A 24541-nucleotide genomic window follows, 5' to 3' on the forward strand; every position below is an offset into this window, starting at 1 on the left:
GAGAGTCTGGTGGGTGCGGTGGAGAGGTCAGGCTCCAGGCTTCATACTATGGCCTGGAGCAGAAGAAGGGCCGAGTCAGGTTCTCTTCCAGAAAGGGCATCTCCCTTCCCTACTCCCCATCGTAGCCCAGCTGGGTAGAGGTGGCTGGAAACCTTTAGACTACACAATGGTCGGGACAGCCATTATTGGAAGGAGAACAGAGCTGGGAGATCCGAATTCACTTCCTCTCCACCACATTCTCTGGCAGAGCCCAGTGAAGCCAAAAACAGTGGAAAAGGAGGTAGCTCTGGGAGCTTGCCAAACCGGTTCTCCACCACCTGCCACATTCCGCCACCAGAGTGGTGGTGCCCCATAACCGAGGCAAGGGGACACACACAAAGGGGACAGCCACCATACCGGTGGGTATACGGCATTAACCAAAGTGACACCACTCCATGGCAATCCCAGAGGCACAAATAGTGCAGCTAGAACAAGAACTTGCACTGTAACAACATCTACTCAAAAACAAAAGAAAGTACCCTATTAACCTGCTGAATTGTTGAGAGCAAAACAGTATCTGAAAAAGCTCACTACATCAAATGCCCAGAGAAACAATCCATCAAATACCATGAACAACCAAGGTAACTTGGGATCACAGAAAGAAAACGAAAGTCTCTAGACAAAGTCATGGAAGACTGATTTAGATGACAAAGAATTCAAGATTGCAGTCATGAAAAAATTCAACGATATAGAAGAAAACTCAGAAAGTCAGTTCAATGAACTCGGGAATAAAATTAATGAACAAAAGAAGTAGTTTACCAAAGAGATTGAAATGGTAAAAAAGAACCAAACAGAAATTCTGGAGCTGAAAAACTCAATAAATAAGGAAGGCATTAGAGATCATTGGAAATAGAGCAGATCAGGTGGAAGAAAGAATTGGTGAACTCAAAGACAAAAACCTAGAAATAACACAGGAGTAATGGAGAGAACTGAGCTAAAAAAGATGAAAGAACTCTACAAGAAATAACTGGCAACCTAAGGATAACACATATACCCAAAGAAGAGGGGGAGAAGGGAACACTGAGCCTATTCAAAGAAATAATTGATGAGAACTTTCCAAACCTATGGAAAGAACTGGCGTTTAGAAAAGAGGAAGCTAACAGAACACTTAATTACATTAACACAGAAAGACCTTCTCCAAGATAAATTTTATTCAAACTTCTAAAAATTAATAACAAAGGAGGAATTCTCAAGGCAGCCAGGGGAAAAAAGACTGTAACCTATAAAAACCCCACTAGATTATCATAAGATTTTTCAGTAAAAACATTACAAGACAGGAGAGAGTGGAAGGAAATACTCAAAGTATCGAAAGAGAAGAACCACTGATCAAGGATAATATATCCAGCAAAGTTATCCTTAAGGTACATAATGTATGAAGGAGAAATAAAGGTTTTCTCAGACAAACAAAAGCTGAGAGAATTTACCACCACGAGACCTGCGTTACAAGAAATGTTAAAAGGAGCTCTTCTACCAGGAAAAGAAAAAAAGAAAAGAAAAAAGTATACAAAACTTTGAGTGAGGTAATTAACAGATAGACAGAAGCAGTAAACTGCAAATCTAATTCAGAATAGGTTATTAAACACTTAATTATATCATAAAGGTTAACTGTGAAAAAAGGCATTAAAAATAACGTAACTACTGCAATTTGGTAACAAATGCACAACATAAAAAGGGATAATTTGTGACAACAAAATATAAGAAGAGAGGAGAAAAAGGACTGAATAGGAACAGGTGAATGGAGAGAAGAGGCAATCAAAAGAAAAAGGATTATTGTATGTATAAGACATTTTACACAAACGTAATGGCAACCACTAAACAAAAAACCAGAGCTGAGACGTGAAACATAAAAAAGAAAAATGGAGAAAAAAACGTCACAGAAAACCACTACACTGAAATAGCAGTCAGAATCACAAGGGAAAAGAAACAATGGAGACACAGAGCAACCAGAACACAAAAGATAAAAGGCTATAGTAAGTTCATCTACCCATAATCACCCTAAATGTAAATAAGCTGAACTCACCAATCAAAAAAAGCACAGAGTAACAGGATGGATTACAAAACAAGTGCAAAAGCAATTGTGATTTAAAAAGTTAAAAATAATTGCAAAAACCGCAATTACTTTTGCACCTACCTAAAATATGTTGCCTGCAGGGCACTCTCCTCAGCTCCAAAGACAAGCATAGGTTCAAAATGAATGGGTGGAAGATGATATACTTCAAGCAAATGGCGTCCAGAGAAAGGTGGGTGTAGCAGTACTTATATCAGACAAAATTGAGTTCAAGATAGGAAAAAAAAAAAGGTAACAAGAGACAAAGATGGACATTTTATAATATTAAGGGGACAATTCATCAAGAAGAGGTTAACAGTTATCAATATATAAGCACCCAATCTGAGAGCACCAAACTATACAAAGCAACTACTAACAGAACTAAAGGGAGAAACTGACAAAAATGCAATTACAGGAGGGGGCCTGACTACCCCATTGACAGCAATGGATTCAGCCACAAAATCAATAAGGAACTATCAGCCTTAAGTGACACACTAGAGCAAATGGACACAACAGGGTATTCAGATATCCTATTATAAAGCTGTATACCTCAAGTTTATATGTTATTAACCAATGTTACCCCAATAAATTTAACTTAAAAATAAATTAAAAATAAAAATAAAAGCAGTTTTATTGAATTCACAAACCATACAAATCACCCACTTAAGTGTACAATTCAATGGTCTCTAACATATTTACAGATATGTACAACCATCACCACAGTCAATTTTAGAACATTTTGATCACGTCAAAAAGAAACCCCAAACCCTTTAGTTATCACTTTCCTACCGCTCCATTCCCCTCCCTTCCCAGCGGTATAAATGGATCACATAATATATGGTCTTTTGTGACTGGTTTCTTAGTGTAATGTTTCCAAGGAAAGTCTGTATGTTTCCCATAGTACACTGCCTCGGATGAGGGACCGTGAAAGGTGTGGACAGTTGATGTGAGAAGTGCACGATGGAACCCACTGTTTTCATAGCACAGAGACTACAGTAAGATAAGGTACCTGTTTTCAGATACTTAAAGGGCCCTTGGATCACTTTCGTGTGTTGCTCCTGAAGGTAAAACTTGGGGCAAATGGGAATAGATATAAGCAGACAGACTTCAGTCTGACCTAAGAAAGAACTCACCATGATCCCGGAGGGGTCCACTATGGAATGGGCTGGCTGGCCATCTGTGAAGGATACCCCAGGAGGAGTGCTCCCCAGATGCTGGCCTGTAATGGCCAGTGACCTTTCCAAGATCAAATGCTTTGGTTCTACCAAATTCATGTCAGTATAAGAAATGGTTAAAATGAAAAGTCTGCCCTGACTTAATGAGACTAGTCCTCTGTAAGGATAGCTTTGTTTACTGACTCCAATTTGCAGCTGTACTAGAAATGAGTAAATAAGTATCAGCAAAATACAGTGGTACCTCGGTTTTCGAATGTCTCCATTGACGAACATTTCGGTTTACGAATGCCATAAATTTTATGGATCTATGGTATCATTAGATAGTAAAATTCATGCTAATTTGCAGTTTTAGGGGTTGATTTTTAAAGGTGTGGAACGGATTAATCCATATTGCATTACTTTCTATGGGGAAACCGGGCCTCGGTTTTCGAACGTTTTAGAACTGGAACGGTCTCCGGAACGGATTATGTTCGAAAACCGAGGTACCACTGTATTTGTTTCTCTCATTCCTGTTTGGTTTCTGTGAGACATCAACCAATTAATGACTCTGAACATCAAAGGAATTCATCCAACTGAAGCTCCAGAGCAGGCTTCCTCTGCTATATTTGTACATACATATTCCTTGGTCTTCCGATCAAGGTACCTGACTCGACCTTTCCAAATATCAACTAACTAAAAAAAAAAAATCTTATCTTGATGATGGTTACTTCGAGCCAGGAACCAATTCTGCATCAATATAACATAATCAGTTTAATATATGAACTCAATCCAAGCTGCAAAGAGCCTTTTTCTTTTTCTAATTATATTATATCAAATTATGTCTACCCCTTTTCTATGAAAAAGGCTTTTTTTTTTTCCTGTAGACTGTCTTATCTAAGTCCAGCTATTTAGGTAAACACCTTCCCCCCAAATGGCCACACATTTAAAAGGTATAAAGTTTGGGGCAGCCATTAGCTCAGTTGGTTAGAACGTGGTGCTCGTAACACCAAGGTTGCCGGTTCGATCCGAGCACCGGCCACTGTGAGCTGCACCCTCCACAACTAGATTGAAACAACTATTTGACTTGGAGCTGATGGGTCCTGGAAAAACACACTTAAAATAAATAAAAGTTTAAAAGGTATAGAGTTTAACAGAACTGTCTGATTAAGCAATACCAACTTGACCTTAGTGATCTGCCATTCAATGATTTGAAGTCAACAGAGATTGCCTCATGTACACTGCTCAGGTCAAGGAGAGAATTAGGGTAGGGAGGATTCGCATTCTTTGACAGGATAATCTCTGGATAATTTTGAAACCTACTTTGGAAATAGCAGATGTGGTTCTAAATGGTTCTTTCTCAAATTCTCCCAGAAGCCCAGGTTGGAACTCTGCATGTTCCTCAGAAACAAATGGTATAGTTAAATGGGAGTGGAGCAGGAATCAGAAGATGGTTCCTGTTCTTTCTCTGGTCTAATTCCTTAGTGGTCAAATGAGTTTTGAAGTTGTTTTATAGTATTTTTGAACCTCTGTAAAATGGGGTGAAAGCACTGTTTTACCTACTACACAAAGTTATTGTGAGGCTTAAACTAGCTGGTGCCTATGCAAGTCTCTAAATCGGCAAACCACACCACCTTCTAGAATCCTCACCCGCATTAAATACCAGCCCCTTAGGAGAGCCCCACAAGACTCAGCTAAAGGGACACTGTTTACATCTAACCCAGCCTGCGTTCTTCCTCTAATTGGCTGCCTGAGTTCCAACCTATGTTTTAAATTTGTTTTAAGACAAAGATTTTGTTTGGGCACAAGAAAATGCCTTAAATAGGCAATGCTATAATTAGCACCAGCTGAAGCCTCATTTCCCAAAGTCACTACCTCTGTCGTCATCTTTTTTCTTTCTTTAACAAACCCTTCCCTTCTTTTGTCCCAGGACCGGCTTCTTGCCCACATGTCCTTTACAAAGAAAACTGCCCTGGCTGGCTGCCATCAGTTTCTCTGCCCACTTCCATTTGAAGTCATTTTTCCTCGACTACTCCAATTTCTTCTTTAAAAAAAAGGGGGGGGGTGCCAAAAATTGCTGGTTTGTATCTAAAGAAAACTTGACCCAACCTGTTGTAAGCTAGCAAGGGGCTTTGTATAGTCACATGGCCTGGGTTCACCCATCACCCACTGATAAGCACTCTTAGCTGATTCCTGAGCAAACCCTACCATCTCAGACTGGTCCTAAGGGTCACAGGAAGCAGCCGCCAAAATTTAATGATGTGTCTTTCAACAGCTATTCCTAAGGCAGAGGACCCCTTTCCAACCCATGGGGCCTCAAATTCTCTTTTGGCTTTGCTAGTTCTGCAAAACTACAGGACTGCTTTTTCTGTAGGTGGCTAACATTGATACTATTTCAACAGGAAGTGGTATGGGGGTTCATGAGGCAGAGTGTCTTCCTGTTGCCCAGTTATTTACAAAAAGGCAGATTCCTTCTCTTAATACTTAAACCATTTGCCACAGGACTCACATGTATACCTCTACAGGTAATAAATTAATAAAATAGATCATCCCCAGTCTCAAAGCTGTATAATTTAACTTAGTCAAAAGCTGAAAGAGTTGTAGAAATAGAGCCCATACTAAATCATAACACCAAAAGAATAAAAAAGAACTGTTTCATACAACAGAACTTAGATCAGTCACAGAGTCAAAGATTTTAAAACCAATGTGACCCCCAGCGGCTAGCCTCCCTTTGGTTAATCAAAAAGGTTTCTTTCAACACTGAAAAGAAAAACGATCAGTTTCTCCTTATTTGCCCTTAGAAATTTGCTGCCAAAAAAATGGATTAGGATCAATATCAGATGTGCTGTGAACGGCAAGAACACTGTGACTCTAGGTGAGGCACAAAGCATAGTGTAAACATTTGAATACACTCCCGCAGTCAGATGCCCGCCATGTGTCTGGCAGCATATGCCAAGTGGGTAGGTTCACACAAGCAGAAAGGTAAACCTGGGCCCACACCTCCCTGAGCCCATAAGGCATAGACCCTCTGAGTTTAGCCATACTATCTTTCCAAGTGACTTATTCATCAGATCTGGATGGGAAAATATCAAGCTGTCATTTTGTGTAAAATTAAAAAAAATTTTTTTTTAACTTGTTTCTAAACCTCTTGGACTTTACCCAACGATTGCATCTTGCATATCGTTACCCTTGGTCTTCTTCCTAGGCAGATCCTAAGTAGGTTGAATACCTTGGATGTGGATCCAAGATATCTTGGACATGAGTTAAAAACACCTACCCACCTCACAAACAAATTGGTTTAACTCTCTGGCATTTTACCAGATTTTTTTCATAGTTGGCTCTAATTGTTTTATGTACAAATGGACCAAATGGACTCACTTAAGAGAAACAGGTTACCAAATAAAGTACTCAGTAATCCTCCAGGTCACAAGTAAGGGAAATACTTGGGAAAGGGTAGCTACAGCTACAAAGTCAGATGGGAAAACATACCATGAGAGACAGAAGGGGAAGAAACAGCCTCTGCTTGAGGTTCTTATAAAGAAAGGGCAGCACTTCTCTTTCTGGCAGGCCCAGAGATGGACATTCTGTCCCCTCTTTCCCTTGGCCAAGAGCCCACTGCTGAACAAGAGTATCCACATGCCTCCTAGGTGTGCAACACTTTCACTTTTAGAAAGGATTTTCCCCCAGATTCTTTCATGATCTGCCACCCTGCAAGGGTTCACAATCTCACCTTCTGATAAGCATGTCAATGGAGATGTGCCTAAACTATCAGAACTGTCAGTCCTCACCACCCACACCTTAGCAGATCTACCCGAAACCCCAATTCCCATTTTTTCCAACGCCCCCTTGATTCTAAGGAACCAGATCAGGGCTGGCATGGAAACGAGAGGGGAAGGGAGGGGTCTGCTGGAGGATGGATGAACCCGTCAATAGTGGGTAACGAAACGCAGACTTCTGAGACTTGGCCTTCTACTTTGGGGAAAGCCAGAGCAAGCTCAGAGGATGCCCACCTGTGCACGAAGTCTTTCCCCCTGGACCAAGCGCCCACAGAAGTCAGGAAAGAGTTCCACTCCCACTAGAGTATAAATTGGGTATCCGTCTGTCAATTGGGGGTCCCACCCAGCTCAAGAGGCCGTCCAGCAGATATGGCACGCTCCAAGGGTCTGCCCTAGAAGCCGGGCCGTTCAGATCTGTCACCCAGAAGCCTAGACCTGTCACTGGACTTCCCCGAGGTGCTGGGGCGTGAAGGGGCCCCCGCACCCCCGGGCGGACAGTGCGCGTCGCCTACCCGGAGTTCGCCCTCGGTGCGGTGCAGACCTAGGCGTCGCAGCCCTACGGCCAGGTCGTTGACACACAAGCCACCGTCGCGGTTGACGTCGAGCGTCTGGAAGAGGCTCCACAGGCGCAGCCGGTGGTCCGGGCCCCCGCAAACTGCGCCGCCGCACGGGTCCACAGATGCTGGCGATGATGCGGGCGACGATGCGGGCGACGAGGAGGCGGCGGCGGCGTCCGGCGGCGGGGAAGCCACGCAGCGGCACAACACACTGCTCACCATCGGGCGCGAGGCACGGGCGCCGGGCGGCGAGGAGAACGCGGAAGACAAGCCGGTGTCCTCAGACTGCGAGCGCGGGATCCGAGACGCCGGCAAACTGGAGGGAGGGGCCGCTTCCGGGAGCCCCGCCCCGCCCCGCCGCTCGTTCCCTCTATGGCCTCGCCCCCAGGCGCGTCGCCGGCCAGTCACAGGCCCGGACTGCCGAGGGGCGGAGCCCCCCCGAAGACTGCCCACACCGCCCAGGACACCCCAGATCAATGGAGAGGGCGGGGCGATTCCGGCTCAGCCTGAGGCCGATTCAAACTGAGAGAGGCGGGCTGAAGAGAGAAATTCATGTCGTGATAGGCAGAAGTCATGTGATTGGCAGATTGGAAGGCACCGTGTCCAATTTCCATTGAGAAACTCTGTTTAGCCTTCAGAACCGAAAGGATCGGAGGAGCGGTCGTTTACGAAGTAGTCTCCGATGGGAAACAGGATTTGTATGAGGAGTAATTGTGAGCTGCGGCTACAAACCAGAGTTTGGGCCCGTGTGTGGAATTAAAAATTAATTGGCCAACGGCTTAAGGCCGAAAGCACTAGGGAATCCTCAGGAGGCCAGGTTTCGATCAACTAACTACCTAAAATCACCAATAAAATAGCTGAATTTAACAGCTTATGCTGTCAAATAATACTGATGATTGAACGACAGGACGATTTTCCAATGGAAGTGAATAAAAGGCTTAGTGGGCGGAGAGCTCTGTAGCGACAGACACACCTTTAGACCAATGATCTGTCCAATTCAATAAGTGGGCGTACTCTGTAGTTGAGCGACAGATCAAAAATCCAGTGAACGACGTGATACTGAGCCGCGACTAATCGGGAGGGCGGATTCCCCTGGAAAAGGACTGGGAGGCGGGAAGAGGGGAAGTGGGCGGATCTCCGCACACCACGGCGGAAGAGGCAGATTCAGGAAGCCATTACGCAGCTGGCTGGCAGCGGCTGGGCCAGTCGGCGCTTGGCCCTACGCACTTTGCGTAGCGAGGGGGGTTACCAAAGGCCTGGTGCTTGGCCTTTGGCAAGCCCGGCCTATCCCCTGTAGGGGGTTGGATGAGGGGCGAGGCGGGGGAAGTAGAGAAGGGGAATTGGGGCGGTTGAGGGGATTATAATTTCTTTAAAAAGGGGGGTGAGGAGAAGCCATGGCCGTCCCAGCCAAGAAGAGGAAGATGAACTTCTCTGAGCGAGAGGTGGAGATCATCGTGGAGGAGCTGGAACTGAAGAAGCACCTGCTGGTGAACCACTTCAACGCCGGAGTCCCTCTAGCTGCCAAGAGCGCGGCCTGGCATGGCATCCTGAGAAGGGTAAACGCTGTGGCCACCTGCCGCAGGGAGCTGCCCGAGGTCAAGAAGAAATGGTCTGACCTCAAGACTGAGGTCCGTCGCAAGGTTGCCCAAGTTCGGGCAGCCGTGGAGGGTGGCGATGTCCCAGGGCCCACTGAGGAAGATGGAGCTGGTGGGCCAGGGTCAGGTGGTAACAGTGGTGGCGGTGGCTCAGCTGTAGCCCCCGTACTGCTCACCCCCATGCAACAGCGCATCTGCAACCTGCTGGGTGAGGCCACCATCATCAGCCTGCCCAGTACCACAGAGATCCACCCTGTGGCCCTCGGACCCACAGCCACTGCAGCCGCAGCCACGGTCACCCTGACACAGAGTGAGTGACCTCTCCTGCCCAGTCCAGCGCGCCTAAATGGGAAGGGCCAGCAAGAGCTTGGGCAGCCTTGGGAAGCTTGATTATAAAGGGTCAAAGGTCAGACGGGAGTCTTGGAAGACCAAGAGGCCTTCCAAGAGTTCCCCAGACAGAAGTGATCTTGTTCTCTTTGGGAGTTCTTCAGCATGCAGTCTGGACTCCCGATGAGCTGGATTGCTCTCAACTGTGTTTTGTCACCATTTGTGTCCATGACTGAACTGTGTGGTCCTTGACAGAGACCATGTTTCTATCCCCACAGGACTTATCACAGGGCCTGGCACATAGAAGGCAGTCAGGGTATATCTGTTGAATGAGTAGATAGATGGGAATGATAATGCCCAAGTCAGACTCTGGACAAAGATATTCTGGATTTTCAGTCCGACGAACATTGATCGGGTACCACTGAGGACCCTCATGGTTTCTGGTGTTAATCTACTCATTCATCCACTCATCAAACATTAGCACATTTTCTGTGCCAAATCCTGTGCTTGGCACTGGGTTTACCAGGTGTCTAAGACAGGCCAGTTATATTCTAGTAGGACAGATAAGACACATATGTGAGTAATTGCACTGTTAGTTGGGAGAACCTAAGGACTCAGAAGAGAAAGGGGTCTTCCTGGTCGGGGTGAGGACATATAGTTGATGTTGGCATGGAAGGGTGGAGAAGATTAATGTTTCCCCTGTGCATGGAGGCCCAAACAGCCCACCTAGAATCCCTTCAAATGTTCTCAGTTGTGAATAGTGACAAAGCTAGCTTGGGTTGGACTTTTTCGTTCAGATGAGATTTGCATCAGTGACTGTGAACTGCTCCTTTGTGCTGGGTTATGAACTGTACCCATCAGTGGTTCTCAGTGGGGCTTCAGGGAATTGGGTGTATGAACAACATCCCCTGCAGTGGCATATTTCTCAAGGATGTTGAGGTAAGAAAGGGGATTGAACACTGGCCTAAATCAACTGCTATTCTGGGACAGGAAGGGCCTTTAGGTATCCCATTGACCAGGCTGATCAAGGAGACAGGGAAGCATTTATTGGGCACTTTAGCTGTTGCTGCCACACTCCCACCTTTTCTGCTTTGCCATCGAAGTCAAGAAAGCACTGAAGGAGGTAGGATCAGTGTGGCTACAAACAGCTCATATAAAGAGTCCCCCCGTAAGATGCCTGCTTTTTTCTGGCACTATGGGGAGCATGTGGTCCTGCTTTTATGAGCCAGAAGCAGCCCAGTGGGGGGATATTGAGCACGATGGACTCTGGTGTTGGGGAGACCTGGGATTATTTCCTGGACCTGCTGAATAAGCTGTGTGACCTTAAGCAAGTCACTCCAGGTTTCTGACTCTATTTCCTCATTTCTGCCAATCACCATGACAGGACCTCTTGGTGTCATCAAGAGGATTTGTCGAGCAAATGAGTGCAAGGGGCTTAGCACAGTGCATGGCATATAGTAGGTGCTCTACCCTTTTTGCTGGTATTATTATTAGCATCTTTGCTTTTGCCAGATCCGTGACTGACCCTTTGGTTATGAAGTAGATTTAGATTCTAAACCCCTTAGATTCTAGATTGAGGTACGTGAATAACTATAAAGTCAGAGGAGGCCTGAATTCCCCAGAATAAAGCTAAATGGCCTCCTCCCCACTCCACGTGGCCAGCTTCATTCTAGAAAGTGACCTGACACTGCCTTTGCTCTTTCTGTCCACAGTCCCCACAGAGACCACCTATCACACACTTGAGGAGGGGGTGGTAGAGTACTGCACGGCTGAGGCCCCCCCGCCCCTGCCAGCTGAAGCCCCTGTGGAGATGATGGCCCAGCATGCTGACCCCTCAGTCAAGCCACAGGCACTCAAGAGTCGAATCGCCCTCAACTCGGCCAAGCTGATCCAGGAGCAGCGAGTCACCAACCTGCACGTGAAGGAGATCGCCCAGCACCTGGAGCAGCAGAACGACCTGCTGCAAATGATCCGCCGCTCCCAGGAGGTGCAGGCCTGTGCCCAGGAGCGCCAGGCTCAGGCCATGGAGGGCACCCAGGCAGCCCTGAGTGTCCTCATCCAGGTCCTCCGGCCCATGATCAAAGATTTCCGCCGCTACCTGCAGAACAACACGCCCAACCCTGCCCCTGCCTCTGACCCTGGACAGGTGGCCCAGAATGGGCAGCCGGACAGCATCATCCAGTGAGGGCAGGGGTCGAGCCAGCCTTCTGCTGTGATTGGATGACACTGCGGTGGTCTCGTAAGTGGGTTCAGTGACTGGTCTTTGGCTGGGGCCAGCCACGTGGACAGCTCCCTCTCTAGTGGACATTTAGGGGGTCCACTATTTCTGAGAAAAGGAGACTGGGAAGAGGAGTTTTGTGGGGTCCTGGGACCCAACCTCTCCTACCCCCACCGCTTAAGCTGTCTTGTAAGGACCTGAAGACTGGTTAGCTGGGGGTCAGGTGCTGCTGATGGGATATGTGTTGTCATGAACCAGGGCTTGTGACACGCAGGGCTTGTGACATGACCCAAACTCTGTCTAGGACCATTGTAAGAAAGGCTCTCACTGGGGGTTGTCTTACACCCGGGGGTCTGTGCTGAAATGCCCCCACCCGCAGGTGCCATCCTTTTGAGTAAGATACTATCAGTGGTGCTGGAATGCACAGTAATATTTTCTTCCTCCCTTGGGAGGCAGAGTGACTGGGCCTGAGGAGGAAGCCCCACCCCTTTCTCCTCACTGCACCTCAGTTCTCAGGGGACTCTATTTAATGCCATGCTCTCCCCCCACCCACTCCACCCTGTATACAGCAGGGGCCCTTGTTAGTGCCCTGAGCTGCCTCTGAGTTACACCCAGGATGTGCCCCTCTGGGCTCAGGAATGCTGTGTGTGGTGGGGACAGCTTGGCCACCATCTGGTCTTCCACTGCATCCCCGGGCAGCCCTTTAGTGGTTTGTCCCACCCCTTTGACTCAGGTCAAATATTAGGATTTAGGTGCTGTACATTTTAGAGAAAGCAAACCAGTGTGGAAACTTGTCACTACAGTGACCTGTGGACTCCTTTTAGACCTGTTTCAAGCCAGTTGTATTTATTCTGTCCATGAACCCCTTCTGGGAAGGCCTCCAGGATCTCCAAGGGCTGCTCTGGTCATGCCCTTCCTCCTTTCCTCTCTACTGACTGCACGCTTCCAAAATTCAGTGCATAAAAAAGCCTACTCAGCATCCTGGACTCCCTTCACACATTATCCAGAGCCTCGAGTTCTTTCGAGACCCCTCACTGGCTTGCTAGATGAATCCACAGGCCTGATTGGCCCTGAATATATGAGGTGGGAGCGTCACCCACCTAAGAAGGGGAACCTTTGATTTCTGTGCTGGGAAAGAGCAGACAGACCTGGAGTCCTGAAGGAGGTGGTGGTTCCCTGCTCCATCTTGATGCTTTTTCTTGTTTGTAGGGAGTTTACCCAGATAGCATTTGTCTGTTTCGTTTTCAGAATGAAATCGATTGAATCGATTACCGAGACCCTTGCATCTTCCCAGGTCATTTCCCAAGTTTGCCATCTTACTGCCGGTGCCTTGACCACACGTGACTGATGGTACAACACAAGGCTCCAGATCTCAGCTAAACAATGAAGGTGCTGCCCTTCTGGGCACAGACGTTCAGAATTGCTCAGCTCCACTGTTGCAGTCACGGGAAAGTGCCCCAAAGATGGCTGGGAGGTGACTGCCATGCCATCAACCTCTCTGTGGAGGACATGTGCAGGGCCCGCTACAGAGCGATGGAGAGGACTCAGGCCTGGGAGGGAGTTGGGTGGCGGTGGGGAAAGCTGTTCTCAGCGTGGCTGGAAAGCAGCAGCCCCTGACAACCTGGGGGCCCTCCTGCAGTGGAGTCCGATGGCCCCAGCAAGGTAGCTGCAGGGATGTCCTGAGGATTTTTGATTTGGTTTGGTTTTTCTCTAGTGTTGGTAATCTGAGCCAATATTGTGTCTGTCCCAATTGGTTGTAAAGAGGAAACCTGGATACTTAAACTGACTGGTTCTTTCCAGGTCACAATTTTAAATTAAAGAAATATCACTTTTTTAATACCCATGTCTGTGCCTTTATGGGTTATATATAGAAGAGATATGGGCTGGCAGAAAGCAGGGCTGGCACACTATGGCCCACAGGTCAAGTCAGGCCTCTGCCTGTCTTCGTAAATAAAGTTTTATTGGAACACAGACACACCCCTTCATTTACTTAATGTCTTTGGCTGTTTTTGCGCTACAGTGGCAGAGTTGAGCAGTGGTAACTGAGACATCTGGCCCACAAAGCCAAAATATTTATTCTTTGGCCTTTTACAGAAAAAGTCTGCCTAGCCCTGGTTTAGGGCAGTGTTTCAGACTCTGAATGAGAATTACCTAGGGTGTTTGTTAAACATACCCAACCCTTCACCTCCCCAAAACCTGGAAGGTGTCCTGGAAGGAGATCTCTAAGAATATGGATGGTAAACAGGCTCTGGGTGATTCTGGTGAAAGATTAAGAACTTTGGCTCAGAGACTAGAAGAGTCAAACTCAGGTGGAATGGGGATCGTAGCCTAGGGAGGGTTGGTTCTCAGGAATTTCTCCAAGCAGAGATTCTCATTTAAGATTGGCCTTCATTCTGGAGGGATCACTGCCTCCCTGGACATAGTTATCGTTCTCTCCAATATTTAGTAATAATAAAAACTGACAATTATGCAGCCCCTGCTCCGTCCAGGCCTTATAAGCATTACCTCATTGACTCCTTGCAACAGCCCTGTGAATTACATACTAATATTGTTCTCAGTTTGCAAAAGACAATACTAAGGATCAGAGAGGTTAAACAATTTGCTTAAGGTCACACAGCTATTTTATTCCTGGAGTGGCCCGTGCTCTTAACTACTGCTCTTAACTCAACTAATCAAGTTGTCAGAAGCTGAGCTGCCCCTTTTCACAGTAGTCCATTAAGACAACAAGCCAAAATGTAACAGTCAAGCCCGTAATCAGTTACTGTGATGATATAAGCAAGAGGAGAAAGTGCCAGCTCCCCCAGTGTCCCACAGGACAGCACCAGGCAAGGGTCAGATGTGTTGCAGATGGGGAGTCATCTGACTGCTGAGGGAACCCTCCTGCTGTTTTCTGGACTTGTGTGTGTGTTGGGGGTGACGAGAGGGGTGAGGGCTAGGAGTGGAAAAGTACTGAGTACTGAGTCAGAGCAAAGTTTCCCTACTCTTCCCGACAGGGAAGTCTTGGCAGAGGCAGCCGGGGAAATCTTCGGTTGACAGCCCCCAGTAAAGAGGCCTCGCATGGAAGCGCCTGGCCTGGGAAATCAACTATGCGTAAGAGCACAAATGGCCGCCAGGGGCCCTGCCTCCTTGACTGCAACTCCCTTTAGAGACTGCAGTGCACTGGCTGTGCCCCAAGTCTGGTAGGGGAAGTCCACGTGCCCCGTGAGGTCTGCCATGGAGAACCTCTATGATGGCCTATGGCTGGGCCTGAATGATCACACATAGGTTTGCAGCCAGTACCTAGATTCCACACAGGTAAGTGCCAGGTCTTTGGCATCTGCCAGCTTCTTGCTGGCTGTGTGCCCTGGCATGGGCTCATTGACTTTCCCCAAGCCAAGGCTTCCTCAGCTAGAAATCCTTCTCTAGTGAGGTTGATGTGAGAAGTCAGCAAATTAGTGCCTATAGAACACTTAGCACAGTGCTTGGCACGTAGTAGGTGCCCAGTGATGGTGGTTGCTTATTTCCGTGAGTTACTGCTGTGTAACAAACTACTCCAAAACTTAATAGCTTAAAACAACTTATTTGCTCCTGATTTTGCAGTTTGACCAGGGCTCAGAAAGAACAGCTCTCAGAGTGTTCATTGGGGCGGCTCACTGGGCCTGGGGGATCCGCTTCCCAAATGGCTCACTCACATGCCTTGCAAGTTGGTGCTGCCCAATGAAAGTCTGCTGGGCCTCATCTGGGGCAGGGAGTTGGGGCAGACCCCTCGGTTCTCCTGGACACGGGTCTCTCCATGCCGCAGCTTGGGCTCTTGGGGTGGGGTTCTGAGAACAAGGAAGTAGAAACTGCCAGTCCTCTTAAAGGTTAGGCTTAGATCTGGCACAGCATCGCTTTGGCATATTCTGTTGGTCATGCACTCGCAGGCCAGCCCAGATTCACGGGGATAGACGCAGGATGGAGGCATGGCTTGGGTACACAGGGAGAACTGGAACTGACGGTGGCCATCTTTGGAGACAAGCTAACATGCTGCTTTTATTACAAATTGGGATCAAGACCTCAGACCCGTGACAGATAGCCTCTCTCCCACATTCCTAGGGGAGCTGAGGACTCCCTCCAGCCCACCAATTAGGAGGCAAAGAAAATATAGGTACACACCCAAATTTTGAAAGAACCTATTGCAGCTACTTTCCATTGCCAGTAGTTTTGAGTCAAGAGATTAAAAGGAGAAAAAGCACGTTAGAAAGGGGCCCATCTGTGCAGACCTGCTTGGAAATCTGTCTGAAAAGACTTCCTGACCCCTGGAGAAATTCCAGACAATAGGTAGAGAGTGGCAAGGTGGTTGCTGAGAGCAACAGGCAGGGACACACCCACTCTTTTGCTTAGAGCTGATGAGCTAAACTTGGTGTGAATATTTAGAGAGAGGGGTGTAGTTCTTGAAATGGCCTGTCCAGTGTGGAGGTCATCCTGGAATGTGCCAGATTTCTGCCAACTCAGGTCACTGTCTCTGTTCCTCTTCTTCCCCCAACCCCACGCCCCAACTCCTGGGCAGCCTTCAGGGGTTTGCCTGGATGTCACCTCCTCAAGGTGCCCTTCCCAACTACCCAGGATGGAGGCGTGGCTCGTGTACACAGGGAGTACCCACCAGCCCAGGTAGACCCTCCCCTGCTGTGCATTCCCACAGCTCCCTGAACAGAGTCTCTAACGCATCCCACATGGACTTCCTTGTGTTCTAACTGATCCCCTCACTGGGAGCCCCTAGGCGTCAGTGACCTTGTTCCGGACTTTAGCCCAGCTCTGTGAATGACACTTCTATTCCCTAGTTGCCCAAGCTGGAAGCCTAGGTGACATCCTGGACTCTTCCCATTACCTCACCCCTCACATCCACTGAAGATTCCTGCTCCTGACATCCCTCAAATCTATCCACGCTTTCCTTCTCCTAGTCCAATCCTGCCTTCTCTCTCACCTGGTCACCTGGTTTACCCACAGCATCCCCCTCACTGGCCCCCCTGCCTCCAGGCCCTTCGGAGGAGGTTCTTCAGAAGCAAATCTAATCAGGTTGCTCTCTGTGTCATTCCTTGAGTGACTTCCTTTATCCCTCAGGGTGAAGTATAAGCTCCTAAATGTGACCTACAGAGGCCTTTCATGGTCAGATGCTGCTTCCCACCTTGTACTCCATTCCAGCCACACTGAACGTTTATTTCCTTGTCCGTTATATCTCAATAAAACTGGGGAAATTTTTCTTAAAAAAGGAAAGTTTACTTACTTAAAAATGCCAGGCTCTTTTTCTACCCGCCAAACTTTTGCCTTGCTATTCCTCTTACTGAGAACAACTTTCTTCCTCATCACTTTCCTAACTCCTATTAATCCTTCACACCCAGCTTGAGTGTCGCTTCCTCCAGGAAGCCTTCTTGGGTCACACCCTGTGTTTTCTCTCTCATATGTTCATTACACTGTCCTGTCATCACATGTTTAAATGTCCGGGTCCTGCTCTAAGAGGGTTTCTCAGCCTCAGCATGATGAATATCTGGGGCTGGATGGCTCCTTGTTGTGGGGGAACTGTCCTGTGCACTGTAGGATATTTAGCAGCATCCCTAACCCCTACACACTGGATGCCTGTAACACTTCCTCTCTAGTTGTGACGATCAGAAATGTCCCCCGAGGGGTGGGCAAAATCATCCTCAATAAAGAACAACAGTCCTATAGCAAAAGCATCTGTTTTATTCAGTTACTTTTCAAGTGCAGAGCACAGTCCATGAACAGGTATTTTATACACTGTTCATTGTTTTGTTGGTTGAACTGAATGCCTGTAAAATGTTTTACATTTACCCCAATTGATAGACAAAGAGACTACAGGCAAGACTCGGCTGGTGGCACGTCATTTGTAAGTGGCAGAACTGGCAGTCTACTCTAGGTGTGCCTGGGTGTGCAGCTTTCTCTTTGTGAGTCAACCTGCTGTGAGAGTGTGAGCATGAATCAGCCTTCCGGAGCTGGGCCCCTGGACCTGTGACAGGTGCCTCAGGAGCCCCACCTTGAGTGGCCCTGCCCCACCTGAATGCTGTGACCTTGGGCAAGTCACATCTCCCTGCTAGGCTGTGGGGTATCCCCTCCTGTGCAGCCCCCGCCTCTGAGGGGGCTGAGGATTAAATGAGATCAATGAATGACGTGAGGGGGTGTGAAGCCCCGAAGTCCCACACAGGGCCTGGCTCAGGAAGGTAATGCACATGAAGAAATGAAGAGGCAGGAACGGGCCCACCTGGGGAGCCCTCGGCAGGATTCTCCCAGGATCCTGCTAATCCTGAAGTCACAGCCGCTCAGCTCAGAGTCCTTTGGATTTAGGGGGTCGATGTGTGATACCCCACTCAAGGCTCTGCCAGCATCTGCATGGGGTTGGCTAGGTGGAGGCTGAACGAGGCTTCGGGAAACGTTGACAGTGAGGAATGGGGGTTCATCCTGCCAGATATTCCCTTTTTTACAAAAGCAGCCAGAAGCCTGGGCTTTTATGTCAAATCTCCCAGTTTAAACATATTGACTACTATATACTTGTAAACATTGTGTAAGCCAAACAAAACACACCTGGGGGCTAGAGTCAGTCTGTGGAAGTTAGTTTGCAAGCTCTGTACTTCAGCCTTTGGGGGTCAGTTTATACCCCTTGGGAGGAGCTAGAGGAAGGCAGTTGGAGGCAGCGGTTTGTAGGCAGGAGGCCTGGGTGCCAGATCTCTCTTTCTCTTGTACCTCAGTTTCCCAGTCTATATGATGGGGGTTGGCTACCTGGAAGGGTCCCTAGTAAGGATGCCCCTTCAGATTCCCTTCCTTTGCCCATGTTAGGCCTGACTCCTTGGGAGGAACTGGGCGGGCCTTTTTGCTTTTCTCAAAGCTGAGTCAGTCTTGACAAACGTGGCAATAATACTCACATGCCACCTGCCTGTCAGGAACCAAGCACAAATGGGGACTGGCCACCATAGGGGACTCTCACCGAGGCTGAGGCTGGCAGAAGCACTATGTCTAGGCAGGCCTCTGACAGGGTCCTGTCTGGGAGGGAGTTTGGGCCAAAAGCCTCTATTATCTTTTCTGGCTGTTTTTAGTGCTTACTCAGCACCCAGAGCTCCTTCTGGCTGTGGCACTCTTGTTTTGAGGAACTACCCCTGCTCTACTCTCAGTCCACGCAGTTTCAGGGAGGGATTCCAATTCTGGCTTCAGTGGCAAGTATGTAGCCCAGGACTGGTCCATAGAGTAATGCATCCCTCTGTCCACAGTGATTGGTGAAGCGTGAGCACATGACCCAGATGGACCAATGAGAGTCTACCCTGGGACTTTTGCTCTTTCTGTTGAAGTTTCTAAGCTGATGGGATGAAAACCTGAGGCTCTAGGGAGGTCACGCAGTGGAGAAAGCCCATCTAATAATTAAGCCAACCTAGGAGAGGTTAAATAGAGGATGGAGAAAGATTTCAGCTCTGGGTTTGAGTACTTGAATCCAGCAGTTCCTGAAGTTAGTCTACCTTCCTGGATTTACTACCGTGAATCTCCGTAAATAAGACCTAACTGAAAAATAAGCCCTAGCATGATTTTTCAGGATGACATCCCCTGAACATAAAGCCTAATGTGTCTTTTGGAGCAAACCTTAATGTAAGACATGGTTTTATTTTGGGGGAAACAGGGTAGTTACAGCACCTGCAAATTTCCAGTGTTGCTTGTGTTATTTTAAGCAAGTGTTTGTTATTAGCAGCTGAAAGAGTCCTAATGCTTTCTCCCCACCTTAAGGATCTGCAATTCAAATTCCAGGTCAAAATATCTTCAGAGTATTTGCCTAGACCAGCTGTTTCTCAAGTTATAACCCAAGGGTCTTTAGCTATAGGACCATTGGGGTTGTTAATGCATATTTCTGAGCCCCACCTTTGACCAATGGAAAGAGATACTGGTGGTATTGGGCATGTGTGTGCACTCCGGTGGCATTTTGAACAAGCTCCCATGTGATTCTGACTAAACCTCAAATTCAAGAACACTGGCCAACCTCTGCTTCTCCTTTCTACTATCCTTCCTCCTTGTTCGAACCACATGATTCCGCCCATCTGGCCACAACTGACTGAACCAGGAGAGGATACCTGGTCCAAGCTGGGCCAGTTGGTTTTCTTTCCCCAAAATTTGCAACTGAGATCCAGAGACCTGCTCAGTCTTTGTGGCTGTTTGAACCTTCTTACACCTCACACACCAAGAAGTAGAAAAGGTTGCTCAGCAGAGGGAGAGGAAGGAGGGAACATGCGAGGAGAGGCAGGACTGAGAGAGTCCGACATAAATGACCTAAATGACCATGGTTCCATAAAGTTTCCAGCCCTGACCCCCGTCGTGCGAGCCCTCCTGCCCCACTGCCTGCCCTTATTTTTATGACCCCTTCCACTTTTTGTGGTAACTAACCCAGGTGATTTTTGTTACTTGTTCCCAAGAGACCCTTACCTAAGACGTAGTTTATTTCTCAAGTTCCCAGTTTTCTTATCAGCATTTTGATTCACAACACCCTCCCGCCATTTACAGCAGATCTTCACAGAAGAGCCTCTCCCCTTAAACCACTTCTGTCAGGAGGTCTTGGTGGCATGGGGTATTAGTGGCGGGACCTGGGAAACTGGAAACCTGGGTTCCAGATTAGCCCTTGTTCAGCTGTGTGACTCAGGTTCAGCCTGTTCTTTTTTCTAGGCCCTAGTCTCCTCAGCTGGACAGTGAGGAGGTGAATCAGATAGTCAGTCCCCTCTGGCCCCCCCAACGAGGATTTAGAGCTTGGGTGCTGGAACCAGCCAGACCTGACTTCCATTTCTGTCTCCATCACTTTCTGTGACTTGGCACATTATTTAGCCCCTTTGCACCTCAGTTTCTATCTCAACTTAAAGTCCTACAATGGCTTCCCATTGTACTTTGGAAAAAGGCCCTCCTGATCTGCCCTTTCTCACTTCTCCAGCACTGGTTCCTGCCACTCTCCCCCTCATTTATCACATTCCAGCCATACTGGAGCCCCTACACTCCTCCTCCCAACCCCAGGACCTTTGCATATGCTCTTCCCTCTGCCTTGCTTGTCTTCAGCCTCTCTCCCTAGCTAGGACCTAGTCATTCATCAGAGGTCAGATGCCACTTCCTCAGGGAAGCCTTCTGACTCCATATCGTCACCCCTGCTACTGACCTCTCTCTGAGCACAATTGTAGTCATTAAACAATTGTGTCTGCGTGATTATTTGTTTGATGTCTGTCTCCCTGTGGCACTGTGAGCTCCCTGAAAGCAGGGATGAGACATTTTTTTTTGGAGCTGTGTCTCGTGCCCCTTGCACGGGCCTGGTATAGAGCAGGCACCTCAGTAATTTTGTTAAACAAGCAGTGCTAACAGCATATCCCTCCTAAGGTGTGTTTCCACTCCGCATTTTAACATTTCTGAAACCAGGACATATTTTACAACTGCAGTGACCAGGTAACAACTGTGACATATCCGTCAATACCTGTTACATGCACATCAAAACTTGCAGCTTGGGAGGTCATCCCTGAGACAAGAGTGTCTTGATGACACTGGACAACATTATCTGGAAGAACACAGACCTCAATGACTCTGAATGAAAGAGTGATGCAGAAAAGTCAGACTCTGCACGTGTAAAAATTTCAGGAATACCGTTCACTACATTATTTTGATCACAGTTTCCTTTTTATGTATGCACCATAGTGATACACGATTTTAAAAAATGTCTCAGTTTAAAAGGACACCTTCAATAGCATAAAATAAAATTTCTAAGTGATAAGGAAGTACTGTGTCATATTTCACTGGGTAGTGCTTTTTTCTTTTTTAGTGGCACAAAAATAAATGGTGCATCTTTCAACTGAAGGTGTCCTAGATTTGATTCAATACTTTTTGTGGATTTATGGGGAGCCTCCAACAAGGGACCGACGTCGGACGCGGAGCTCTAAGGGGCCACAAGGGCGCTCCGTCCAGGGGCGCCTTTCCACCCGAGAGTTTCAGGAATAGGGGTTCAGAGAAACTGTGGGGCATGTCGTTCTCCATGTGTCCTGTAGGTGACGCTAGACAACCACAGGCGCAGACCGGGGCACAGCCCAGAGAGCTCCAGGCTGGAGGATGGGGATGGGTGAGGCTGGAGGGAGACCTCAGCAGTATCCCGTCCAGGCGGGGAGCAGGCTCTTCCGTCACCCCTAAGAGAGGACATAGCCAGTTCTACCAGCCCGTCTAGCCCAGAGGCAGTTCTGGGACAGAAGTCAAGGGCCCTGCCCTGCTGTGTGATTCTGCTTCCCTTTCCCTTTCTGGCTTCAGTCTCCCTCCCAAGCAGTGAGGATGTGAGAACCTGTCAAACCTGAGCCCTGATGTAAAGGTCTGAGATGGCTGAAAGTCCTCCCCTAGCTGCCCGGAAGGCCACTGGCTTACCTGCAGAGCCCAAAGCCCTGTGATAACCCTCTCCGTGTCTGACCTTGCCACCTCCACCCAAGGTCATGACATTTCCCTTATTCTCTGGATTGGGCAACTGAGGCCCCAAAAGATGAAAGGACTTTCCCAAGGCTTAGATCTGTGAGTGGTTTGAGCCAAGAGTGAAAGCTAGATCTGTTTACGCCTTCTACCATGTCGGTCTGACCTCCCATGATGGAAGGAGATGCAAATCAAGGTGTGAGAGAATTTCCTACTGAAGAACATGAGCTAAGAGAAGTTCCTTGGTAAGGTATGAATTATTCATACTTGCCAAATTTGTCTTCCTACTGAAACGACAGTCAAGAGATTTTTTTTAAGCCATCGCTTTCTTAGGACACAAAAAGCACAAACTATAAAAGAAAAACTTGATAAGTCAGACTCTATCAAAATTTAAAACTTTTGCTCATCAAAAGTCATCGTTAAGAGAATGAACAAATACATATTTGCAATACGTATGTCTGACAAAGGACTTGTCTCCAGAATATACAGATGTCTACACTCAGTAATAAGGCAAACAACTCCATTTTAAAATGGGCAAAATATTTGAACAGTTTCTTCACAAAAGAAGACATATAATAGCCAATAAGCACATAAAAAAATGCTCAACAGCATTAGTCATGGGGCAAGTACAAATGAAAACCACAAGGAGATACCACTAAACGCCCACTGGCACAGTTAGACTTTCATCCCAAGTGTTGGTGAGGACACAGAGCAATCGGAACTCTCATATCCTGCTGGTAGGAATGTGAAGTGGAACAACCACTCTAGAAAACAATTTTGTAGTTTTTATCAAGTTATACCTACACTTCCTGCATACCCAACACATCTACTCTTAGGTATTTACCCACAAGGAATGAAAACATATGTCCACATGAAGACTTGTTCAGGAATGTTCATAACCACATTATTCATAACAGGCGAAAAGAGCTCAAATGTCCAGCAGCAGGTGAACGGTTGACAAGTTGTGGTGTGTCCATGCCACAGTACATGGCAATAAAAAGCATTGAGTTATCGACATGTGAACAACACGGATAAGTCTCAAAATAATGAGGCTGAGTGAAAGAAGCCAGACAAAAAAGAATTTATACTGTGTGATTGCATTGATATAGAATGCCAGAAAATGCAAGCTGATCTACAGTGACAGAAAGTAGTTCGGTGGTTGCCTTAATGGGGTGGGGCATCCGGGAGGGTAAGAAGGACAAGATTACAAAGAGGTCTGAGGAACTCATGGGGGTAAAGGATCTAATCACTGTCTGGATGGTGGTGGCGGTTTCACGGGTGGTCACTTATATCCATAGTTACCAAACTGTACATTTTAAACATGTGCAGTTAATTTTTCATCAGTTATAGTTTAATAAAGCTGTAATAAAAAGTAAGTATTAATTTTAGGAAAAACAAAAAGAAAGAAAGGGATACATGCTAAGCTATGAATAATATTTACGTAAGAAAAATGTAAAGACAGTGATTTTTTTTATTGAGGTATTATATATATTCAGTGAGTTGCACAAAAATGTGTACAAATCTGAAGTGTGACCAGGGATTTAATCTCAGTTGTAACATTTACTTCCACAGTGGATGATGGAGGAGAGGAAATGGGTGGGGGAGGAGAGCTAAGTCCTTTATCAGGTAGATAGTAGGCAGGTAGTAGTTAATGGTTAAAATGAATGTATCAAATAGTGCCAGGTAGATACTAGACTCATGGGGGGGGGGGAATCACTGCATAAATTATATAAATGTGTAACCACTATGCTGTACACCTGAAACTAATATAAAATGAATGTCAACTGTAACTGAAAAAATAAATAATTTTTAAAAGAAGAGAAAACCCCCAAAAAACCAAATGTATCAAAAGATAGCAGTATGTGCTTATTAGAAATATGAGATGCATAAGTGCTAGGAAAAAAACCCCAAAACTCAAAGAGTCAAAAGTGGTTGTTTCTGGGAAGGTGTCATGAGGACACTAGGGAGGAGCAGACAGGAAACCACCGTGTGTTGTTCTCTTCCTTTTAACACTAGTCTGTTTTGCTTTCCCATGCTCATACCATATTTTATCAATTCTAAGATGCCCATTTGTTCATATTGTAACGTCTTTAAAATTGAGATGCATCTTTTAACAATCCATGGTGCGCCTGACAGCCATAACTGGCAGTGTGTTTAACGATACATGTTACAACTGATGGACTAGAGTCACTGAAGTGTGGCATTATTGCGATACAATAACAATTTTAAAGAAAAATAAAGTGAGCTAATTGGAACAGGTGCTGTTTATTGAACTCCTGTGGCTAAAGCACTGTGCTTCCTGCCCATGTTTTTGTTTAATATTCTAAACAACCCTGGATGATTATTCAGATTTTCGAGACAAGGAAATTGGGGTTCAGAGAGGTTGTGACTTCCTTAATGTCACACAGCCAG

The 24541-nt window shown here is 46.9% G+C and overlaps 2 protein-coding genes across 4 annotated transcripts in view; one reads left to right on the plus strand and one right to left on the minus strand.

Moving 5' to 3' along the window:
- The window catches only part of SLC25A25 (solute carrier family 25 member 25), a 34698-nt gene extending 26804 nt beyond the window's left edge, over positions 1-7894 (minus strand). Inside the window, exon 1 of one of the 2 annotated variants that reach the window (XM_019728679.3) lies at positions 7526-7894. In XM_019728679.3, the coding sequence (XP_019584238.1) occupies positions 7526-7792 (267 nt within the window). In that variant the 5' untranslated portion in view covers positions 7793-7894. The remainder of the gene's footprint in view (positions 1-7525) is intronic. The other variant, XM_019728680.3, reaches the window with a different exon arrangement.
- An 833-nt stretch (positions 7895-8727) lies between these two features.
- On the plus strand, positions 8728-13683 carry NAIF1 (nuclear apoptosis inducing factor 1). Of its 2 annotated transcripts, XR_002137099.3 has the most exons (3): positions 8745-9475; positions 11205-11731; positions 12959-13549. XR_002137099.3 is itself a non-coding variant. In XM_019728677.3 (2 exons), exons 1-2 carry the CDS (start codon positions 8965-8967, stop codon positions 11675-11677), a joined length of 984 nt encoding a protein of 327 aa, XP_019584236.2. In that variant the 5' UTR covers positions 8728-8964; the 3' UTR covers positions 11678-13683. The 2 variants fall into 2 exon arrangements, 1 of the variants encoding a protein (XP_019584236.2); XM_019728677.3 differs by having other exon boundaries at positions 8728-9475; positions 11205-13683.
- Positions 13684-24541: the final 10858 nt, after the last annotated feature.

Source organism: Rhinolophus sinicus, chromosome 16 (genome assembly GCF_057876585.1).
Source record: "Rhinolophus sinicus isolate RSI-liver-muscle chromosome 16, RSI-T2T, whole genome shotgun sequence".
NCBI classification, from domain to species: domain Eukaryota; kingdom Metazoa; phylum Chordata; class Mammalia; order Chiroptera; family Rhinolophidae; genus Rhinolophus; species Rhinolophus sinicus.